We start from the raw sequence: 21,646 nt of genomic DNA on the forward strand, positions 1-21,646 counted from the left end.
ATCTGTCTGCTCTAGGGCTGGGGAGATGATATAAAAAGATTTTCCCAAACAAATACGTGGTAGAGACACTGAACTTCTCACAGGCATTTTTGGTTTTCTAAAAATACCTTTATTTTGAAAACATTTGTTTTCCTCTTGCATGAACAGTGCAGAAAAAAGGCTGATGGTGGAATGCAGACAAGGCTCTTGTGTAAGTGCCTGAGCAGAGTTATCTAAAGGAGCCAAAGGCCCAGGGAATCCCAGTGAAGTGAGTAACAATGTATCAGACATTGCCTTATCAACTGTCTGCAAGTGCAGCCTGCTGGTTACAGTGTAGAACATGATTTCTGGGCCCACTCCACAGTAGGTGTGAGTCGGCTGAAGCTCAAGCTATAGTTGCTTTTGCTTTATGGATGTCCTCAGTTCAGTCTCCTGTTTTGCTAGCAGCTCCCTGATCTCTGCAGCCAGTGGCTAGAGATGAGCACAAGTCAGGAAGCATGAACCTAGTTCTGAGCTTCTTAGAGCAAGATTGTATGTAGGGGTGAGGGGTTGTGGCTTTTTTTACATGCAGTCCATTATAGAAATAGGGTTCAGCCATGAAGTTTTGATTCAAACTTCCCCTAAATTTGGGAGGGTTTGGATTGGAGGTTGTGGTTTCATATGCAGGCAAAACCATTTATTTCCCAGGTGACTTTCCAACTCCTGCTACCCCTTGCGAGTGCAGGCTTGAGTAACCTTACTGAAAACATTTCCCAGAATGCCTTTCAGAGATGAAGCCTTTCAATTTGGCTGAGAAAAACACTGTGGCCTTAAAGTAGCTTTGTTATAAACACTGTGGCCTTAAAGTAGCTTTGTTATAATCTGGTGCTGCTGCCTACATCTCCCTCTCTGCCAGTTGGTAAATACTTTTACCTCTGATTACATTTTCCCTTAATTTTGCCTGTCTTATTCCTGAGAATGATAGCACATTCTAGAGAGTTTCAGTATTGTTGTGTCTGAGCAGTAGCAACCAATAAGTAGGCAGTTTTTCTACCTGTGGAAGTGGGACACTCAGAAGAAAAACCTGTTTTAACCTGGGGATTGTGGGGATGAAGAAGACTGCAAAATCCCACGCTTTTGCTAAATAGGCCTAGCTCCAGGCCGGAACTGGGACATGGACCAGAGCACTAGAACTATTCATGGACTGTTTCTCTCTAGGACTGAGCTTCCCTTAAGGCATTTTAAACACAAATGTCAAGCTCACCCTAGGCTTAATTTTGGGTGAGGCAGGGTCACCATTTTTTTTAAATGGAAGTGAAATGTCACCAAGGCTAGGGACAGACATTCAAAAAGCCTGAACCTGAATTCATTCAATCTTTGCAGGTTAGTCTAACCTGGCTAGGCTGAACCAGTTTGTAACTGGACAGATATTCTCTCTGGACTGAGGAAATGCTGACACATGCCTGCAGTAGCTCAGGCTAGAAGCTGGGGGTGCTAGAGCAGCCCTCCCTTCCCTTATATAATGCTGAGCTGAAGGGGGTGTGGCCGGTGCCCCAGCAGGACCTCTGATTAGGGAGGTCTGCCTGCACCATCCCAGGCTTTTCCATGCTTGCTGCTCGAGGGGTGGGAGTGTTGCCAGACCCCAGCCTCCTGCTAGCACTCTGAAGCAAGGGGGGAGAATGCAGTGCATACATCTATTGATGATACAGAGCTTTTCAATCTCCCTCCCTGATTCTTTATATGGTCTGCAGGGGGCTGATAACAGTGTTATCACCCCATCAGCAAAACAATAGCCTCTCTCCATTACTTAAAACTCTTCTTAAACAGCTTACCAGCTGACTTGTTGATTAGCTCCAAACAACTCTAAGCAGTCACTGTTCTGTTTGCCAGTCCCCGTGAAATTGGAGACACACACACACATCAGCATTAGCTAGCATACCATGTGCCTAGGGTCCATGGGGCTGAGGTCCCTGCTGTGGGAGATGGGAGGGAGGGATTTCCTGCTTGAGCAGTGAGGGGGAGGGGAGAGGAGGGGAGGGGGAAGCCAGGCAGACCCTGCTGTGCCTGCATGTCTCTGCTGGAGCTCCAGCCAAGGAGCAGAGGGGAGGGGGCCAGCCCTGCTGTGTAGCAGAGAGCCTCACCTATCCCAGGGAGCATGCTGGGATGCTTTGGGAGTCTGGTTTATCTTAAATCAGCAAGGGGACTGGGACAGACATTGCATAAAATGGGTTGAGCCAAATCAGTTAAGTCTGATACCACATTCAAGAAGGTTTATCTCAAACTGGTTTAAGCCATTTCAAACTGGTTTATGTCCACTGAACATCTGTTCTGTTACAGGTTTAAACTAGTTTCTGATCACTTAAACCAGTTTATATGTAATGTCTGTCCCGAACTCAAGTGAGATCTTTGAAAGGGCCTAAGTGGTGAGAACTCTGGGGTTGATATCCCAACAACACAAGTGAACACCAATCCCAGTGATGGGATTATATTACATCACCATTATCTCAAAGTTGGACAAAATGGGCCATGCTGTGAGGGTACAGAACAAAAGACTCGGTCCATAAGCAGGTCCCTGACTCTTTCTTCTCTCCCATGCACCCATCCACTGGCAATGGTTTCCTAGAGGGAGCATGGAAGACCTGTTTTGTTGCAGATGAGGCTAGTACTTTTTTGAGCCTGCCATGCTGGTGCTTGCAGTTTGGCAGTCTCTACCAGCACTTGTCTGGGTGGGTGTGTATTATTTTTTCTTTCTCTGTGAACTGCCTGGTCAGTTCACTTTGGAGATTAAAAACAAGAGAACAAAAAGTTCCCAATGGAGCCTTTAGAATTAAACTGTTTGGCTCTTGCATTACCTTAGTGCAAAGAACAGATACAGTGAGGCTTCCCGACACTCCGACTATTTGCACAACATGTCAGTGAGGCTTCAACAGACCTTGCTGATAACTGCAATAGTGGACTAGGGAGAGGTCAGGCTGGTTCCTTAGGAAATAGGCTTGGCAGTCTGAGTATGCTTATGTGGAACAGGGGCAAGGTTAGCTAGGATGGAGTGAGCTGCCTTAACTCATGAGGAAGGGGAGTCTATCAGATCTTGAAGTTCTGGTGAGGACAGTCTTTCATTGGGGTGAGCAGTGTGGGACCAAAGCTTTAGTGGGCAAAGAAGTGAAGTATACGTGGATTACATGTCATTTAACTTCATCCCCGGTTTATCCTAGACTCAGCTGCCCTTACAGTGACAGAATGAAATGCACCCAAAACCAGAAGCTGAGTGCTAGGGGGTCAGTGTGTGTGTGTGTGTGTGTGTGTGTGTGTGTGTGTGTGTGTGTGTGTATGCCCACGTGCATGTGCACACATGGACACGCACATGCATGTCTCTGTATGTGAGAGTGGCGCATGCCCTAAGTTATTGCCTGGAGCCAGTTTTCTGTAGATCTCAGTGATGTGTGGGCCTTTGGTCCAAGAGTTAACTGTTTCTAGTAGTCATTAGATAAATTAATGCTGTAGCCATGCTTCCATATGGAGTCTCTTCTCTCACTGTACCATGGAAATGAAGCCACCTTAACTCCAGCATGATGAGCTCTTAAAAGACCAGTTTTAAACAGGCTTCTCAATGTCCATGTAGAGTTTTCAGTCCTGTATGATGCCACATCTGTTCTGTTCTTGCCTGCCTTTATCCTGTGTGGCAACGTCATTTTCTGCTTTGCTGTCTTGGGGTCTATAAGATTGGATCATGTTACTGCATTTGCTAGGAAAGTCCTGTGATGGATAGAAAATTTCTCTTTTGGAGCAGCAAAACTGTTACCTGCCATGGATTTGGGGGAAGAATTCTTCTCATTCTGATATGATTGTATGCTCATCTCCTCTTGTACCTCTAAGCCAGGGTGGTATCTCAGTTTAGTCTGATTTGATACTTATGTATTATCCATACAAGCATGCGGGCTTGTCCTGTGTACTTTACACATGCCTCAGTTTGTAGAGGGGAGTTCAAGATGTACTAGATTTTAGGTGCATGTGTGAATGCATGAATTTATATACCACCTTGTATACATGTTAGTACACATGACTACATTTATGTGCGTCATACACATGAAGGCACATGACCTTGTGCATGGGTATCTGCATGCATGTGACAGCAGGCATGTTTATGTGTGAGCATATGTACATCTTTACGCACGTGAAGCTGCATAGCCATGACCTCATGAGTATGTGAGTGGTTATACATGGAAGTGCATGTATGTCACTGCATGTGTGTGTGTGTGTATGTCATTGTATACACTGCTGGCATATAAACGTATGCCCGACTTTGTCTTCTGTTTATCATCTTAGTGATCTTGCCAGAGTCTGGCTTGCCCTGGAAATCCTATTTAGTTTAGAGTCATTATTAAAGGGTAAAAGAGCCATTGCAGTAGCTCCTTCCCCTCACAGTGCATGGCCTGAAGGACTCACTGGATCTTGAGGAGGAGTGTCCTCTCTCTTTCCCATTAATTAGACTGGCAGTGATGGCCTCTTGTCCAACAGGAGCAGCTTGGGCTGAGCTGAGATCCACAGGTCATCTTCATCCTTCTTCTTCTTCCTCTTATTGTTCTTTTCTGCTTGGACTTGCCCATTGCTGCTGCTGCAACCTCCATTGCTGCTGTTTTTGCCCCTCTGGCTACAGAAGCAGCAGTGACAACAGATGAAAAGGAAGACCAACAGGACGATTAAGGGCAGCCCAGCCAGCACTGCCAGGCAGACTGTGTTGAATATGCCCTCCTGGTGCTTGGTGAGAATGAGATCCCAGATTGACTGGAAGAAAGAGCGGATCTGCTCCATGGTGGCTTGCTGGCTGGGCTCCTGTTCTGCCTGCCCTCAGAGTCCCCTGGGGATGTGTTCAAGCCCTGGTTGGTAGTCGACAGGATTCAGAAGCTCTTTGGACCAGCACCTGTAAGGACAGAGAAAATAACCGGAAATCAGAAGGCAGGCCTAGGCCAATCAGCATGTCCTCCACAATGTTTGGCCACTCCAGCTGCAGTCCAGTCTGCTGAGCCTAAGGTGTGTATAGCGGAGACATCTCCATGGCCTCACAGATGGATGTCACTTGGGATACTCAGAAAGCATTGGACTGAACTATGTTAGAGACTTTTCAGCCTGCAGCAGTCAAGGGCTTCAAAGACTCCCCAGCTGGCATGACCAAGAGTGGAGGGGGAGAAAATAAACCAATCAGAAACTTGGAATATCTTTTAACTGAGCTGATGAGTTCCCTCAGGGTTTTGTGGGGTGGCAAATTCCCTAGGTCATTCTTATCACTTGTTCATCCACAGAACGTTCTGTAGAATAATATAAAATGATTCCCCTCCTACTAAGGGCTGAGAGAGCCTGTAACATGACAACGGATGGGTGAGCAGGACACAAGCACTGGAACGGAGCTGGGAGGTGGCTCACCCTCCCATTCATTGTCCCCCTGGCCATGTTGCTCTTCCCCCTCTCCTACAGCAGTGAACCTCTGGTTGCTCCTTCTCTGCTTTGTGTTACCATGACACAAGGTGCTTTACTGGTCAGTTATACCTCTGAAGAGGACTTTTGGTCAACAATCCTATGTGTTTTCTGGTGAAGGGTGCACGGGGCTAGGACCAGGAATGCAACTCATGCCTCTGGTATGGCAGTAGTGAATCCTAAGTGTAGGTTTAAATAAAATAACTAGAAACTTGATGTTTGCATGTGTTTTTTTCCAGTTTGGGGCACTTATGGATGTAGGCTTTTGTTACGGGCTCAGCTCTAATAAGGACTTTCAACTAGCTTGAATAGCCTTTCTTCTCTTGTTAGTCTCCCATTTCACACATCTCTGTATTTCTAGTTTGCTGCAAAACACAAAAAAGGATGATCTCAAGAGATTTTCATCCCTAAGATGAAAAGATAGTTTTCCCAATGTTTGGGTGTTTTTTTCAGACTGGCTTTTCATACGACTTGAAGTTTTTCTCATACTATATTGAGTACAAGGCTGTATATTATACAGGACACTGCTTGCCAGGAAAAGGTGTTGGATATGGCAGTAGCTGGATTAATGGTAGATGATGCAGACTAGAGCAATGGTAGACAATGCAATGGTAGACAAAGCTATTTGTTCCCTGCTTTTATAATGACAGGATCTCTTTCAGACAATTTTAGGGCCAGGGGAAGGTGCCAGTTTTGTTCAATTCTTCTACCACCCTCACTACTACACTGTGTTAGCACCTTTCAGTTGCTCATTAAATGGTGTGACTAACATCTGTCACATCTGGTTCATACTCTTATCTTCTTCCCACAGGAAAACTGTGCATTCAGTGCAGTGTTTATTTTACTCTTTTCCGTCCTTCTTCCCCACCTCTCCCTCCCCTGGTGCCCCAATTACATTGCTCTGTATGTGTTAGAGAAATGCCCTTGGCATGGAAGGTGGTGACATTTGTGAGGAATGCCTAGACTTGTGTGTGTGGGGGGTTGTTTGTTTGTTTAGGTTTTTGGGGTTTTGTTGCTCTATGCAATCAGTCAGCAACATTTTGGAGATGTGGGCTTGGAACAGCCTAGCTTGGATCCAAGGCAGGGCAGTGTTCTGACCCAGTTGCCACTTTTGCCTGCCAATGCTTCTTCTCACCCCTGGCTGTGGCATGGGTGCAGCTCCTTGCTGGCCAGCCCGGTGTAGCCATGGGTGAAGCTCCCTGTTGCTGGAATACCACCGAAGCCCACCTAGGTCTGTAGGCCCTATGGTTTTGACCCCTGCCTTATATGTAGAAGAATCTAGACAGCATCCCCCACTGCTCATGGAGACATGATAAGCAAGACAGTTTTTTGTGAAACCTGACTGCAGTCTACAAACTCCTGCCAATGGTTGGTCCTCCACTGAAGCTGTGACAGTATCTTCTGTAACAAGGACATCTTTCCACTAGAAAAAGAGCCAACACCTCCAGCATATAGATTACCCGACAGCTTTCAGATAGTAACACTAGTCAGCCTTTGCTACCTGGACTTAGGTTGGAACTTATGACCCTCAGGTTTGCACATAAAACTTGAAAGGCTCCATTCACCAGTACTAGTCCCCTCCTCACATAAGCACAGATTTTATTTGAATATTTCTCACAGTTCATGTCCCCTGTGTTGTAGACAATGACTCATGCATCAAACATTTTTCAAAATGAAAGTCAGCTCCAGCTATGACATTCCTCTGGCTGTGGGTATAAGCCACATAGCATTGTATTCATGGTAGTGTCACAGACCACTTCCTCCTTCTCAGTAATTTACATGCTCCTGGCTCCTCCTGGTACAGCTGCATTACCTTTGGTCATTAGCATAGTGTTTGCTCTGGGCTATGGCCAAGCTCTGGTCTAATTCATCAGGCCGGCTTCAAAGTGATTCTACAGGTGCTATAGCTTCATCCTAATTGGTCCCCGAGATCCCAGCAGGATGTACAAGCAGGTTGTGTGGGTCAGCACAATCCCAGGCCCCAAGGAATTGTGGCTTATGTTTATCTCCCCACTTTTCCTATTGCTAGTCTGCCTTAACTTGGCTTAACCTTGTAGGTGGCTTTGCTTTATGGAAGACTAGAGATGACAGGGGCAGGGTGGTGCAAGACAGTCTTTCTGGTTCACACTGAGGTTGGCTGTGACTGAACACTGCTTTCTTCTGATGCCTGTTTGATTGCAGGAGATGAGGGTAGTGGCAGGTGCCTGTGTCACAGTAACTATATCTGGCTCTGGTTGGCTGGCTTAGGGGGCAAGAGATGGGCTATGTGGACTGAATTCTACTTTCATGAGGGGCATAGCAGGTGCTGGAAGAGGTATGTATGTCCTGGCCAAAAGCCCACTGAAACTGAGGAAATCTTTCTATAGCCTTTAAAGAGCTTTGGATGGGAGCTTTGCTGGTATTTTGCTGGTCTCCAGAGGTATTGGTGAGAAACGTTTCACCCAGAGCACGAGTCATACCACCAAGAGTCGGGAGCACAAGCACTGTGATGAGTATCTTTGGCTGGGGTCAGTCTGATGACAGACGAAGCTGCCTCTCTGACTCATTTAGTGATTGCTGTAAGAGGTGGGTAGGGCCGAGGAGCATTTTTGCTGTGTGATATAAGCCTTTCTTCCCTGTGGGGGGGAGGGAGTGCTGCTGCTGAGTTGCAAATTACCTGAGGGAAACCTTCCTGCAGATGTCTTTCACTAGGATAAGAGGGCAGGTTTTGCCAAGAACCCCACAAACCCCTTTGAGATGCTGCACGCTGTCATTTAAATGATCTGAAAATGTTGAGCCACTCCCACTGAGGTGACTAGGTTAAGGATTAGGCAGTGTGTCTGCTGGGAGCCACCAGCAGGTGATGTATGGTTTGCAACACAATTATTGCATAGTTTTTTTCTGATGTCCTCACTGCTTTTTCTGAATGACTGATTCAAGCCCCACAGAGTCTTGGTCAAATATTAGGACTCCTATTTTACAGAGGGAGGTAGGCCCACGTTTTCAGAGGTGTGTAAACTTTTAGCCAACTCCAGACCCTTCGGTGGATGGTAGCAGATCCTTAGTTATCACTAATAAGTATGACCAGACCTCGCACACACCAGAGGTCTGTAGCTGACACAGGAACAGAGCCCAGATATCAGACCTTCCCTCATGTGACACAGTGACTGCTAACTTTCCTTCTTCTGTGTCAAAGTTTTCACTAAAAGGGATTACCAGGAGCTGCAGGCTATTTTTTAAAGGACCCAGATTAATTGCTACTTTTCCCTGATGTGCATCATACTTATTGTCCTCTCATCCTCTTACTGTTCTGCATAAACAAAGACCTCTTGTGCAAAAATTTTAATGTCTCTTGGATGCTTGGTGATAGCTGTGATGGCCCCCAGTGGGTGGGTACTACATCTTGCCCAGCACACCTGGTACACATTCCCTAGTCTTGACTTGTTTTCACAAACAACAAAACAGGTCTGTTCTTTTAATTAGATTGACTTTGTATGTTTGCCTGTCCCAGGATTTTAGTCATCTGTTGGACCACTGAGAGGATGTGGGCTTCTTGAAGGAGGTGTTAACCAGTCACACAGCATGCTTACATCTAAAGCAAGACTGCCTGCCAGGTGGGGCATATGTGTGAATTGGGCTGTCCAGGCCAATCTGCTGCCTGTGCTATTTGTCATATGCATACCACAGGCTGGCCACCCCTAGTCTACACCATGGGCTTTGCTGGGATGTGCTAGTTGGCTGGTATGTATTGTGACTTTTTTTCCACATCCCAACTGATATAGTTGTATCAGCCAAACCTTATCTTGTAGACTTCTCCTGTGATGAACTTTAACTCTTTTTGGTTAGTGTCCCTTGCTTCCTAGGTGATTAGTCTCTCTATCCCTTTAACAGCATACATGGCAATGCAAAATGCCCTGTGCTGCTTTGTCAGCTCTTAATGAATATCACTGCCACTGAATCCTGGCCCAAGGCCTCATGTCACAAGTCTGGTGTAGACTCAGCTCTAAGATTGCAAATGATGCTCTGGCAGTGCATTCTACAGGCAGTAGGACAGAAGGACAAAAATAGGAGGCACAGATGGCATGGGTAGGAGGCAGGAACATCTGTCCCTGGCACCCTCCCTGACCTGTGAGTGGACTGCTTGCTCACATCCAGAGTTGTCTGTTAAGTGTTGGTGCAATGGATGATGTCAACCCAATCTGATCTGCTTGTACTAAATACTTTGTGTTTGCTATATGCATGTTCATTTCTTACTGCTTTATTTGTATGTGTCTGTCCAGATGAGGCTAGGATCAACAACTGAAAACCAGGAGGGGAGGCTCTTGGGGAGAATGGTGTGGCGGGTGTGGCCCAGGCCTGGGAGACGGGAGTAGTTCAGGTTCCATTCCCTTCTTTGCCATTGACTAGTTTGGTCCTGTTTAGTAACTCCATTTCCCCCATCTGTAAAGTGGCATTGACCTTAGTTTTCTACCTCCCCAGGGGGACTGTGAAGTTTTCTTCACTAACATTTTAAGACTGGCTACAATGAAAGTTCTCATTTGGCCTATTGATGAAACATATGGCTGCCTGACCTGGGGCCATACCTCAGCCTATGCTGCCTCCAAAAGTGAATACATCCCTGTATAGTATAGTATGATGCTGAGTGACTGACTGAGCTGTAACACTTCTGGGTGGTGTTTCCTATGTCAGCATCGTTCTAAGTGGTGTCCCTACATACTTAAGCATCCAAAAGCAGGCTGAGGTTTGTGGGTATCTGTGGCCAGTCTGAGAGATGATCAGGGTGACTTGGTAGCTGACTAAGCCAAAAATGCTTTCTGTCTCCATAAAATGACCTTAGCCCCAAGCCCCTCTGTCACAGAGGAAAAGGATCTGTCATACTGCAGGCAAGGCAGGAGCTGTACATTGTTCTGTTGCCATCAGAGCACAGCCACAAGGGGTTAAGTATTATTTGATGAGTAAAGTAAGATTTTAAAAAAAGAAGGTGAATCAGGCCTGCATCCAAATCCTTGGGTTTCGAGCCTTGTGGGATGCCAAGCAGAGTGACTGTAGCTGTCTTAGCAACACTCAAACAGATCACAGAGCCCTGGCCTGCTCTCCATTTCCCGGCATCTGCTACTCTGTTAACTGACCAGGAGGGGCTTTTATTGTGATGCGATCCTGCCAAGGGCTGTAGTCTTGCTGCTCTTAAATGTTTGTTCTCAGAAGCAAACTCCTCATGTTGTGATGTTTGCATTTTAACGCCAGACTGTCCCATCCAGAGCTAAATACACTATGCTGCAACAGATGATTTGACTCTTCTCCTAGTGGCAAGGCAAACTGGCCTTGCTAGAGCAACTGGGATGTCAGGTGACATTAGTGGGAGCACTGAGGTGCCTGTATCTATCCATATGTCTTTGCAGGGCAAGATGTATTCCCATTTGCCTCTTGAAGCCTATTTGGTTATCAGAAAAAATAATTTAGGTTTCAACAGAGTTACCCAGTTACTGGGTTCTGTAGAAGGAGCCAGTCCATTCACACCTGTCTGAAGGCAAGTGCAGCCCAGGTCTGTCCATGTGCATTGTCTTTTCCTCTGCGTACAAGCACCTGCGCGTGCGCGCGCACACACACACACACACACACACACACACCTGGTGTGCACCTTGTCAATGTATGTGGCATACACACACTCTGTGCCCCCCTGCAGACGGCATCCAGTCCAAACCACAAGGTAAGAAAGAGACTAGAGGAAGAAAAGAAACTGCTATATACAGGGCACCGAGGAAAGAGCAGAACGACAGACAGCAAAACTCTCTTGCCTAGAATTTCCCTCTGGCAGTGACAGAGGGGAGATGTAAACACTCACTTGGAACAGTGAAAATCCTGTGATAGATTCCTGTGCTACCTGGAACAGGCTGTGGGAGTGGATCCTGGCAACAGAAGAACAAGATTTGGATTTGTGTGCCTGTTGGGAACAGGCCTGAGGTACACACCATTTTCAGAGCCAGCTCTAGGATAGCAGCTGTACCTTGTGAACCAGTGCTTGAGGGTGAAGGCCTGGAGTTAACTCAGTGGGCCACATTCTAGAGGAGAGAAATCTCTCTCTCTCTCTCTAGGTGAATGTGTGGCATGGAGCATAAGGGATCCAGATTTTGGCTGGGACCTTTACCTGCTGTTCTAGTAGATAGCAGTTCAACAAAGACAAGTGGAAAGTGCTGCACCTGGGCAAAAAGAACCACCAACACACTTACAGGCTGGGGGATGACCTTCTCAGAAGCACAGCAGCAGAAAGGGATCTTGGAGTCATAGTTGACTCCAAGATGAACATGAGTCATCAATGTGATGAAGTGATCAACAAGGCTAACTGTACTATATTGTGCATTCGCAGATGCATGATGAACAGGTCCAGGGAGGTGATGCTTCCCCTCTATACGGCACTAGTCGGGCCACCGTTGGAGTACTCCATCCAGTTTTGGGTGCCACACTTCAAGAGTGATGCAGAAAATCTTGAAAGGGTTCAGAGGAGGCCACTCGTATGGTCAGAGGCCTGCAGGCAAGGTCCTACGAGGAGTGACTGAGGGACCTAGATCTCTTCAGCCTTCACAAGAGAAGGTTGAGAAGGGATCTTCTGGCTGTCTATAAATTCATCAGGGGAGGGCAGCAGGGAATAGAAGATGCTCTGTTTACTAGGGCACCCCTGGAGTAACTAGGAACAATGGCCACAATTGATGGAGAGCAGATTTAGGTTGGACATTAGAAAGAACTTCTTCCCAGTAAGGGTTGACAGAATCTGGAATGGGCTTCCAAGGGAGGTGGTGCTCTTCCCTACCTTGGGGGTCTTGAGACTGAACAAGCAACTAGCTGGGGTCGTCTGACCCTACTGGGGTCCCTTCTGACCCTAACATCTATGAATATAATGCAGAATTAGGCATAATAAAGAATAAATGCTTATAGCCAAAGTACGTGAGAGGCAATGGTTTCTTAGGCAAGATCTTTTATTGGACCAACTATATAGCTGAGATGCAGTTAGATGAACTTTTGAATGCAAGACATTTTTCCTCAAGTCTCAGCAAATGTAGCCTCTCTTAAATTTGGTGGCTCTCTCCTGGCTTGTGGTTATTAAAGAGCCTTTCCCTGTTTAAAGGAGAAGATAAATTAAATAGATTCTGTAGGCTCCCACAATTGCAGTGGAGGGGTATCAAAGGTCAATGGCAGCAAGAAAATATTGAGTCTTCTATTTTTAAAATATTGTTATCACAACACTTGTCTCCTCCTGGGGCCTATTTTGTGCAAATGCAGTAAAGTTTGGAAAGGGTTATGTTTCACTAATACTTACCCTTGTAAGCTTGACCATATTGCTTTTATCTGCAAAACAAGCAAATTATCTTCTTTTTTTCAGTCTGGATTGCCTGGTATTCCAATACAAACATCACAGTATGGGAAGTTTTTGTCTGGATATTCTGCGTAAAGCAGGCTTGTCACTTACCCATAAACTTCCTGACAGCTCATAATATGAGGTAACACTGAACTCTTGATGTGCTGTTCTCCATATATAAAAATAATTTTCTACATATAAAAAGAATTTTCAGACCAAACAGGATGTATAATTTTATACCTGTCCTGAGACTTTTTATTTACTCCCTTTAAAGTTTTAAGTGGGTTGGAACTTCCTTTTTCAATTGTAATAAATTGGTTACAGAAAAACAGAGCCATTTAAAACATTTCCATGGCTACTCTTTCCCTTTAAAATATAGCCTGGTAATCTGAAATGCCTCTCACTATGTTTACATAAAATGCCTAACCCAGAGAAGCCCTCAGCTGCTGGCTCTGAGCCTCAGTCATGGATAGCATATAACTGTTCTGCCCAAGAAGCAGATCACAAACTAGACTGTGATTCTTTCTTTTGCTCCAGGGGGAAGTATCATGCACCAGCCCTGTAAACTACTTCCCTGTTCCCTATCCTGGCTCAGTGCTGGGAGTGCACTCTGTGCGAGCAGACCTGACGCCATACCCCATTCCCATCCACCTGTAACCACAATTCAGGAAGAAACAGTAACCCCAGTTCAGAAGTTCTCTCCTCACACTTCTCCTAGAAGAAAAGGGAACTGGTACAGGGAAGTAAGGGCCACTTTATGCCTCTTGGCTTCCCTGTCGAGGCCTATTGGCTGAATCATAGTCTGACCGTGTTAGCTTTAATACACAACTGATTTTAAATAATTTCTTTTCAGCACACCCATTAAAGTCTGTCATTTTGTAGACTTAGAGTTGCTTGTCAGTGACATAAAAGGCTTGTTCATTTAAAAAAAAACCAAACACATTGGCTGTGAGGCTTTTTGCCTTTGAACTGGCAGCTTAGATACCAAGATGTCATTAAGATTATCCAAGGTTGTACATCACTAGTCTAAACCCTAAGTTAAATTGTGCAGTAAGAAGGTATTTATTTTGCAAGGTCCCTGTATAGGAACATTCTGCTTGGCATGATAAACAATGCCTTCTTGTAGGAGACCCAGGGTTCGCAAGGGTGGGGAGGGGGCCTAGACACAGGGGTGAGACAGACATTCAAAAAGCTGGAGCCTGAATTGATTCAATCTTTGCAGGTTCATCTAACCTGCAAAGACTGAACTGATTTGCAATTGTACAGGCATTCACATTTAATTCTGGAAATGCAGGCTGCAGCTCCTGCCGCACTATGCAGCACTGCTGGAGCAGGGATGGGGGAGCTTCCTTCAGCCCTGGCGCTTCAGCCCAGCTCATGGAGCTCTGCCTCCAGCTTCTGGACGCTTCCAGAGCTCCATCTGTTGGGCTGAAGCCACGGGGCTGAAGCTCCCCCTGCTCCGAGAGGTGCTGCGCGATGCGGCAGGAGCAGAAACCATACCTGGAGGTGAGGGGGAGAAAAACATCTCTGCTGGGCCAAGCCAGCTTCCTTTTACCTCCAGCAGTTACTCCCCTGCCATTCCTGCTGCTGCTGCACCACTCTGGGAGGTGGGGGAGAGGCTGGTATTTCAGCCTGGTGGCTTCTGCCCCACGCATGGAGCTCCGGCTGCAGCCCCTGGATGCCTTCCGCCTTCCAAGGCATCCGGAGGCATGCTCCATGCACTGGGCAGAAGCTGCGGGGCTGAAGCTTCCTGTGCCTCCACCCAGAGTGGTGTGGCGTGGCATGGCCATGGCAGCTGGAGGCGAGGGGCTGCAGAATAGCTCCCTGGCCAGCCCGCTGCTGGTTGTGTGGCTGCAGCCCTGTGTGCTGCACAGGGTAGGGGGCCCACTGGCACCTCTGAGTTGGCCTGGGAAGCCCACTCCTGTGCTGCTGGACCAGGCTGTCACGCAGCCATAACAGGATGGGAAGCACAGACATGTAGTCATAGCAGGATGGGAAGCCCAGGCTGGCCCCTCTGCCTCCACCCTCAGCAGGACTAGTAGGCCGGCTGGGCTCAGCCCTGCAGCCCCAGCTGCTTGCGAGGCAGGTGGATGGCAGGGGCCATGCCAGCCGGCTCTGGCCATGCTCCCTCCCCTGCCAAGGGGGGGAATGGCTGACAGGGGCCTCAGTCACCCAGTGGGGGGAGGGGGAAGGGAATAAACCCCCTTCCTGCTCCCTGTCTCAGGGGGCCATGCATCTGGCCATGCCCCCACCCCTGCTTGGGCTAGAGAGCAGAGGGGCGGGGTCAGCCCTTCTCCGCTGGAGCAGAGAGCACAGCCCCATCCACGGCTGCAAAGCATCTGGGATCCTGGGGGACTCTGATTTAACTTAAATCAGGAAGGGTTCTGGGACAGAAGTTGCATAAACTGGTTTGACCCAAATCAGTTAAGTCTGTTACTACATTCAACCAGGTTTATCTTAAACCAGTTTCAGCCATTTTGAAACTGGTTTATGTGCAAAGAACTTATGTTCTGTTATAGGTTTGAACCAGTTTCTAATAACTTAAACTGGTTTATGTGTAACTTCTTTCCCCAGCCAGGGAATGGGTAAACTGGTATAAGAGCTGTGTGAATGAGTTCTCAAGCTAGGAACAGAAGAGGAGTCCCAGGTCCAAATTCATTTGCAGCAGCAGAGTTAGACCTATTTAGAGCTGGGCATGATAGAGGCAGGCATTGTGGGATCAGAAGCACGTTTTTGGGAGAGTTGCTAAATCCGTTTGTAAAACAGTCATTTAAAATTTGAAAGGGAAAAATGAGTAGCTTAGGACAAACCCTTCAGGTTGCTAGGCATGAAAAATGGATATCAGAAGAAAGTTGACATGGTCATTTGTTCTGAAGAATTTGCTGCAACTATGGATTGGGTCTTGGCCTGATGTAAGGTACTACATCAGCAGGGCCTCTAGTGTTTGCATTTTGTGCTTCCATTCTAGATCATATGGTCAAAGAAATGTCCAAAAGTTACATTTCTTGACCTCTGTTCAGACATCTCAACAAGTGAGCTAATTTTAGGAGCTGCTAGGTGCCCACAGTTCCTGTTAAAGGTGCTGGGCACTGCCAGTTATTACCTTTAAAAACAAGCTCATTTATTGGTCATTTTTTTGTGGATTTAGGCATTTAACTCTGGACCCTTGTGTTCGCCAGTCTGAACCTACAGAATACAAATAGCTAGCATTCATATAATGCTCAGGCTGTGAGATCAAGCATCAAAGAGTTGAGAAATTAAAATATAAAGGTTGCTCAGGAGGAATTAATGTTCCACATCCTGTATGTTTTGTAGCAACCATTTATTTTGCAGTAGTAGTTTAGATTTACCTAGAGGAGTGGTGGCCAACCATTTTGGCAAGAGTGCCACAACCTAGCCCTGTACCCTCCTCAAGTGCCACTCTGGGCAGGGGAGGGGGATGAATCTGCTGGGTTGCTTTCTGCTTCCCACCTTATCTGCCACTGTGCTGCTTGTCCCCTCCCTGATCTGCCATATGCCACACAAAGGCTGCCCATGCCACTTGTGGCACATGTGCTGCCTGTTGGGTATCCCTGACGTAGAACAAAGCAAAAAATGAATAGAAAAAGGATTTAAGCTCCATGTGACAGAAGTGACAGGGCTGGAGGTCTCAGTACCTGATCCTGAAAGTCAATCAATGGAGATAGACCTCTGTGTCTGCACAGTCTCACTGATTTCAGCAAAATTCCTTGCTGGCTAATCTGGATGCCTTTGCAGGACAGAAGCTGTACCATGTAAATTGTCCTGACTTGTTTTTGTTCTTGCAACTCTTATACTGCAATAAAGACACCTTTGTATATCTAATGTGCTGAGGGGGAGTACTTAAAGGGGGAAAACCAAGAAAACAGAACACCTGTAAGGTGTTGGCTTGATACTGCAAACCATGAAACTGTTCATCTTGCCAACATTAAAAAACATTGTCCTGGTAGAACTGCATGGATGTAGTTGAGCCCATCCCTACTGGGGTTGCATAACTGACACAATGCGGGGCTTATCCTAGGTACCTTCAATGTGATTAAGTTACTAATAAGCCACTCTGATATGTGGCCCACTTAGAACCAGAACAGCCTGCCAACATTCAAAGTTCATGCCAAATCACTACATTTGCATGGATGTCTGTTTTTCTTCATGTGGACAAGACTTAACTGATAGGCCAGTCTTCAGCACCCTGCACAGTGTGTTATCCACCACACTGGTACAATCCACTAGACTAGGAACACTGAATCACCATATTGGCTCAGACTAAGGGTCCATCTATTTCACTGTTCTGCCTCTGACAAGTAATAGATGCTTTAGAGAAAGCACATAAGAAACAGTATTTTGATCTGTTTGCACTTTGACTAGTGTAGGGTTCCACTGACTTCTTCAGAAAGACTTAAAAGGTCTTTGATTAAACCAACATAGACTTACCTAGCTGTACAAGCATTTCTATTGTGTATTTGGTTTGAACATGTAGACTAAAGGCGTATGTTCATGCTCACCTAGTTTTCCTCTTAACTAGGAAAGCCTAGTTAGATTTGATTCAAGTGGTGAACACTACATTCCTGTCACTCCTATAATTCACAAATGTCACAAAGAATTTTACTCAAATTCCTCCTGCCCTCCATCAAAAATGCTACCATTACATAGATGCTACATGTGGCTAATTCTATCCTCAGAAGCATGACCGTCCCGGGGGGGGGGGGCGAATTGGGGCGACCATGCCAGGCTCCGCGCTTTGGGGGCCCTGCAGAGCTGGGCAGAGCAGCCGCAGCAACTCTGCGCCACTGCCACCAGCTTTGCATCCAGCTGCTCACCGCCCCCCCCTCCCCCCTCCCCCCCCGGCCGCCAATGCTGCCGATAGCAACTTTTTCAGGTCCGGGGTGCGCGGGATCAGGACAGGGCCCCGCAGGGGCTGATTTGCCCTGGGCCCCACACCCTGCTTGGGTTGGCTCTATTCAGAAGTGAAGGGTTTGAAAAGTTATGAATGTTTGAACCCAGGACATTAAACACAAAACTGTTTTGCAAATTTAACCACAGAAATGATACCTAGAATCTGCGATAATATCAGTAACTACACAGAAATATAGTCTATGCGTAGATACATTCCGATATGGCAGTAAAGTTCAATGACAGAACTTGAACCTAAAAGAGAGTGGTACCATTGCTATTCAATTTTTATGTTCACCATGTTACTAATGAGTTTTTTTGACAGTTTATAAAATGAGGCTTGGTAAACAATTTGTTATCCATTAAATGGTATAGATCAGTAATTCTTCTGATATATGCTGTACATGATACATATATTTAGGTCCCAGTCTGCACACTGGGCTCTTAATAAGCATCTATGAACTTCTTTAATTCAAGATGATCTTTAAATAGTGATGATCCATCCCTTCCTATGGTCTGAGAGAGCCATTTTGGTTATCTGAATAAGCTGTTTGTATCCACAAGGGATATATTTATGTATCTAAGCTCATGTGGGCCTAAGTAGAGCTGTGTAAAGCTTTTGTCATAAGCCTGGTGTGACGCTCGCAGTTTCATTTTCTCTTACCAGTCTGAAACCTCTGCTGCTGCTCTAGCTGAGGATTTCCACTGAAGCTCTTAAAACCTTTGTGCAAGTCTGGGCAAACTGTGCAGAGGGCCTGGGCTTCTTTGCGGTTGGGATGGATTCCATGCAAATCCTGGAAGCTTTAGATAAACTCTGCTTTGCCATTTAGGATATCATTCGTCCAGAGAATTGGAGAGCATATGTGGTGGGCAAGCAGCGGACAAAGTGGAATAAGGACTCTGTTTTGAGGTCAGCCTGAACCAGCAGCCTTGAGATCTGCACCTCCTCCAAAACTAGACAAGTTTATTAAAATGTGTAGCTCAGCCCCATCTGACTCTAGGTCATGTGACTCTCCTTGAACTGACACTCTCATGCTCTGCAAAGGTCTCGTTGCGACCCATGGTTCCCCGAGGGAAATGACTGATTTTCAACAACACGTTTCCATAATGTCAAAGAGTGATCAACAACACAGAATGCTTGAAGGCTGGGCAGACTTTCTTGTCCTACTCCTACCCGGCCAGGGTCTCTCTAGGCTTTTCTTGAGGTGCCCTGCCTCTGTTGGATCATTGTTTCAGCTTACAGCTAGATATATACCCCTCTCCAGCATCAGAGATTTTTTCCACACATCACCACTTTGCATCTCTCTTTTAACAGTTACTACTATTAGCCAGGGGATAGACCCCTGTGCAGCATGGGTCCAGGAAGGTCCAACACTTTGTTACCAGACCCTGCTGCACGTGTGTGACACTTCATGGTGAAGCAGGGCCCCAAAGGTGGATGCAAGGCACTTTCCTCATCTTTTCTCTTCAGCTGAACCATAAGCATTTATTTTCAGAGTGCCAGTAGCTCTCTGTTCCAAGGACCTAGGTACCGTATCAGGATCCCTGAATGACGGCAGCCTGGAGTTCTTAGGCCTCTGGGCTGGACCAAAAATATCCTCTGAGCGGTGCAGCCAGCATGCTTATAAAAAAAAAAAAGGTTACCTGTAACTACAAGCCATTTCATTGAAAGAGTTAGAGGTCTAACTCTCAGCGGGATTCCCCGCTGTCTCTGACGGCAGCTGAATTGGGTTGTTTCTCAGGGCTGGGGAATGGCTGTAAAGGGGAGATGTTACTGCTCATTAAAAACCAGGAGATTTTATTTTAAAAAGCCCAAAGCTTAGACTTCAAAGGCTATGTCTGTTTTTAAGCCTCTCTGGATTTCCCGAGCTAAAACTGCAGAGGATCCCAAACAGGCTTTATAGGCTGGAGAAGTCAGGGGTATGGGGGTCCCTTCCTGTGGACCTCTTGGACCTCTCACCCATTGGAGATGGAGTCTATCTTGCCACCTGAACTGTTCACAACAGAAGCAGCACTATGTCCATATAAATCAAGAACCCCTGAGCTGTCCTTTATAAACATAGGTTCATGCACTCAAACATTCAACATGTGGTGCAGCACGGTAAAAATAAAGCTGGTTTTCCCTCAGTACCAGGCTGAGAAATAGCTGCTTGCTCTTTCCGAATATGTTGCATGTTATCACTTCTAAACCTACGGATGAACAATATTGCAGAACCTGGGGTGCTGCAGGGCTACTGTGCTGTGCTTGTATTCTGGAACAGCTAGAAACTGCAGCCCCGGGGGGGGGGGGGGGGGGGGCGGCCTTTGTGCAGTGCACACATGCATGCCTGCACATGAACACACAATGCATGCAGTGAGAGACTCTCTGCCCCCAAAATCTTGCAATCTGTGTAAATAGGGTAAAAGTAAGAGGGAAACAGAGGCCCAGAGCTGAAGTGAGTTGCCCAAAGTTGTGCAGCAAGACTGTAGCAGAGGTTGGAACAGAGCCTGCCTCTCCTGCCCCCCCAAGGTGCCAAGGGCACCAGACCATGCTGCTGAGCTCCGGCTGAAAACATGCAGTGTGGCGGACCAATTCAGGGCGGTCAGCCCACGGGACGAAGCACCCAGAGGCTGAGCTCCCAGTTCTAGCACTGCGGTGCGGTTAGCCGTGTTAATCTGAAGTCAAGTAGAAGGCAGGAAAGTCATCAGCCGCTGTAACGCTACAACAGACAGCAGGAAGGTCCCTGTGCTCTGCCTCAGTTTCTCCATTAGGGAAAGCGGGGTGCTACTTGGCCAGGGCCTTTCCCAAGGGAATGTCACAGCCCTCCGAGGTTCCCGGGCGGCAGGTGACCCAGAAGCAGGGTTGGTCTCTCCCTGGTGGCTCAGCCAGTGGCACCCCCATGGCGATGCCACTTCTCCTTCGGCAGGGAGCGGCAGGCGCAGCATAGGAGCTGGATGCACAGGATGCACATCTGCTTCTCTCGGGGGCAGCTGGGGACGGGGAGCAGGGGAGCTGAGGCACTGGGGACAGAGCCCGGCCGCGCTGGAGCGGGCAGGCAGCGCTTGCCAACGCTGGGGGAGGGGGACTGGGATGGGAGGGCACGGGAGCGGGGCACCCACTGATCTCGCTCCCGAGCCCCCGCTGGCACAAGGGGACGCGGCGGGAATCTCTGCCCCCAGCTCTGGGGAAACTTGCGAGGGGACAGTCCAAGAAATCCTACCTCCAGCCCCTCTCCCGCTCCCGCGGGAGCCTCCAGCCCGGCCGCCGCCCCTCCGGCTCCCGCCGCAGCGCCCGACCCGCCGCCTGCTGCAGGCGCAGAAGTTTTCGGAGCGGGGAGGAAATGGTGCGCGGCGCGGGCCGGGCCGGGCGCTGGGGCTCCCGCTCCCGCTCCCTCCCCACCCCCGCTCCGCCCCGCCCCGCCCCGCTCCTACCTGGGCGGCTCGCGGCTCGCGGCGGCTGTCACACAAGAAAAGCGGTCTGTGCGCTCCCCTCCAGCTGGCTCACGCCCTGCATTTTTGAGGTTGAGCTCCACTGATGTCAGACACACAACTTCCTCTGCTGGCTACACACACACACACACACTTGAACTCTTCAGTGCTCGCTGTCTCTCTCTCACATTTCCTCAGCCTTGAACACTGCTCATTGCGCGCACACAATTTCCTGTCTTGAGCCCTTTTCAGTGCTCTCTCTTTCCCTCTCACACTCAGTCTCCTCACTCTTGAACCCTGCTCAGTGCCCACACACATATACACATTTCCTGGCTTGAGCCCTTCTCGGTGCTCACGTGCTCTTTCTTACACACACAATTTCCTCACTCTTGAACCATTCTCAGTGCTCACATGCACACACACACACACATTTCCTGTCTTGAACCCTTGAGCGCTCTCTTTGTCTCTCTCTCACAGACACAGCTTCCTCAGTCTTGAACCCTTCTCAGTGCTTTTGAAACACCCAAACAGGCACACGCCGCCACACAGGCAGGCACACTTAAGGTACCCACT

The 21,646-nt window shown here is 47.6% G+C and overlaps 1 protein-coding gene across 1 annotated transcript; it reads right to left on the reverse strand.

The window, feature by feature from the left end:
* Positions 1-86: 86 nt before the first annotated feature.
* KIAA0040 (KIAA0040 ortholog) lies at positions 87-21,002 on the reverse strand. The gene is made up of 2 exons (XM_019500172.2): positions 20,866-21,002; positions 87-4,876 (listed from the first exon to the last, which is right to left on the reverse strand). The coding sequence occupies exon 2, from the start codon at positions 4,765-4,767 to the stop codon at positions 4,441-4,443; it is 327 nt and encodes a 108-aa protein (XP_019355717.1). The 5' UTR covers positions 4,768-4,876; positions 20,866-21,002; the 3' UTR covers positions 87-4,440.
* Between the last annotated feature and the right edge of the window lie 644 nt (positions 21,003-21,646).

Source organism: Alligator mississippiensis, chromosome 5 (genome assembly GCF_030867095.1).
Source record: "Alligator mississippiensis isolate rAllMis1 chromosome 5, rAllMis1, whole genome shotgun sequence".
Lineage (NCBI taxonomy): Eukaryota > Metazoa > Chordata > Crocodylia > Alligatoridae > Alligator > Alligator mississippiensis.

What these genes read in the sequence shown, in the direction of transcription:
- KIAA0040 (XM_019500172.2), bottom strand. Translation starts at nt 4,767, where the DNA reads ATGGAGCAGATCCGCTCTTTCTTCCAGTCAATCTGGGATCTCATTCTC.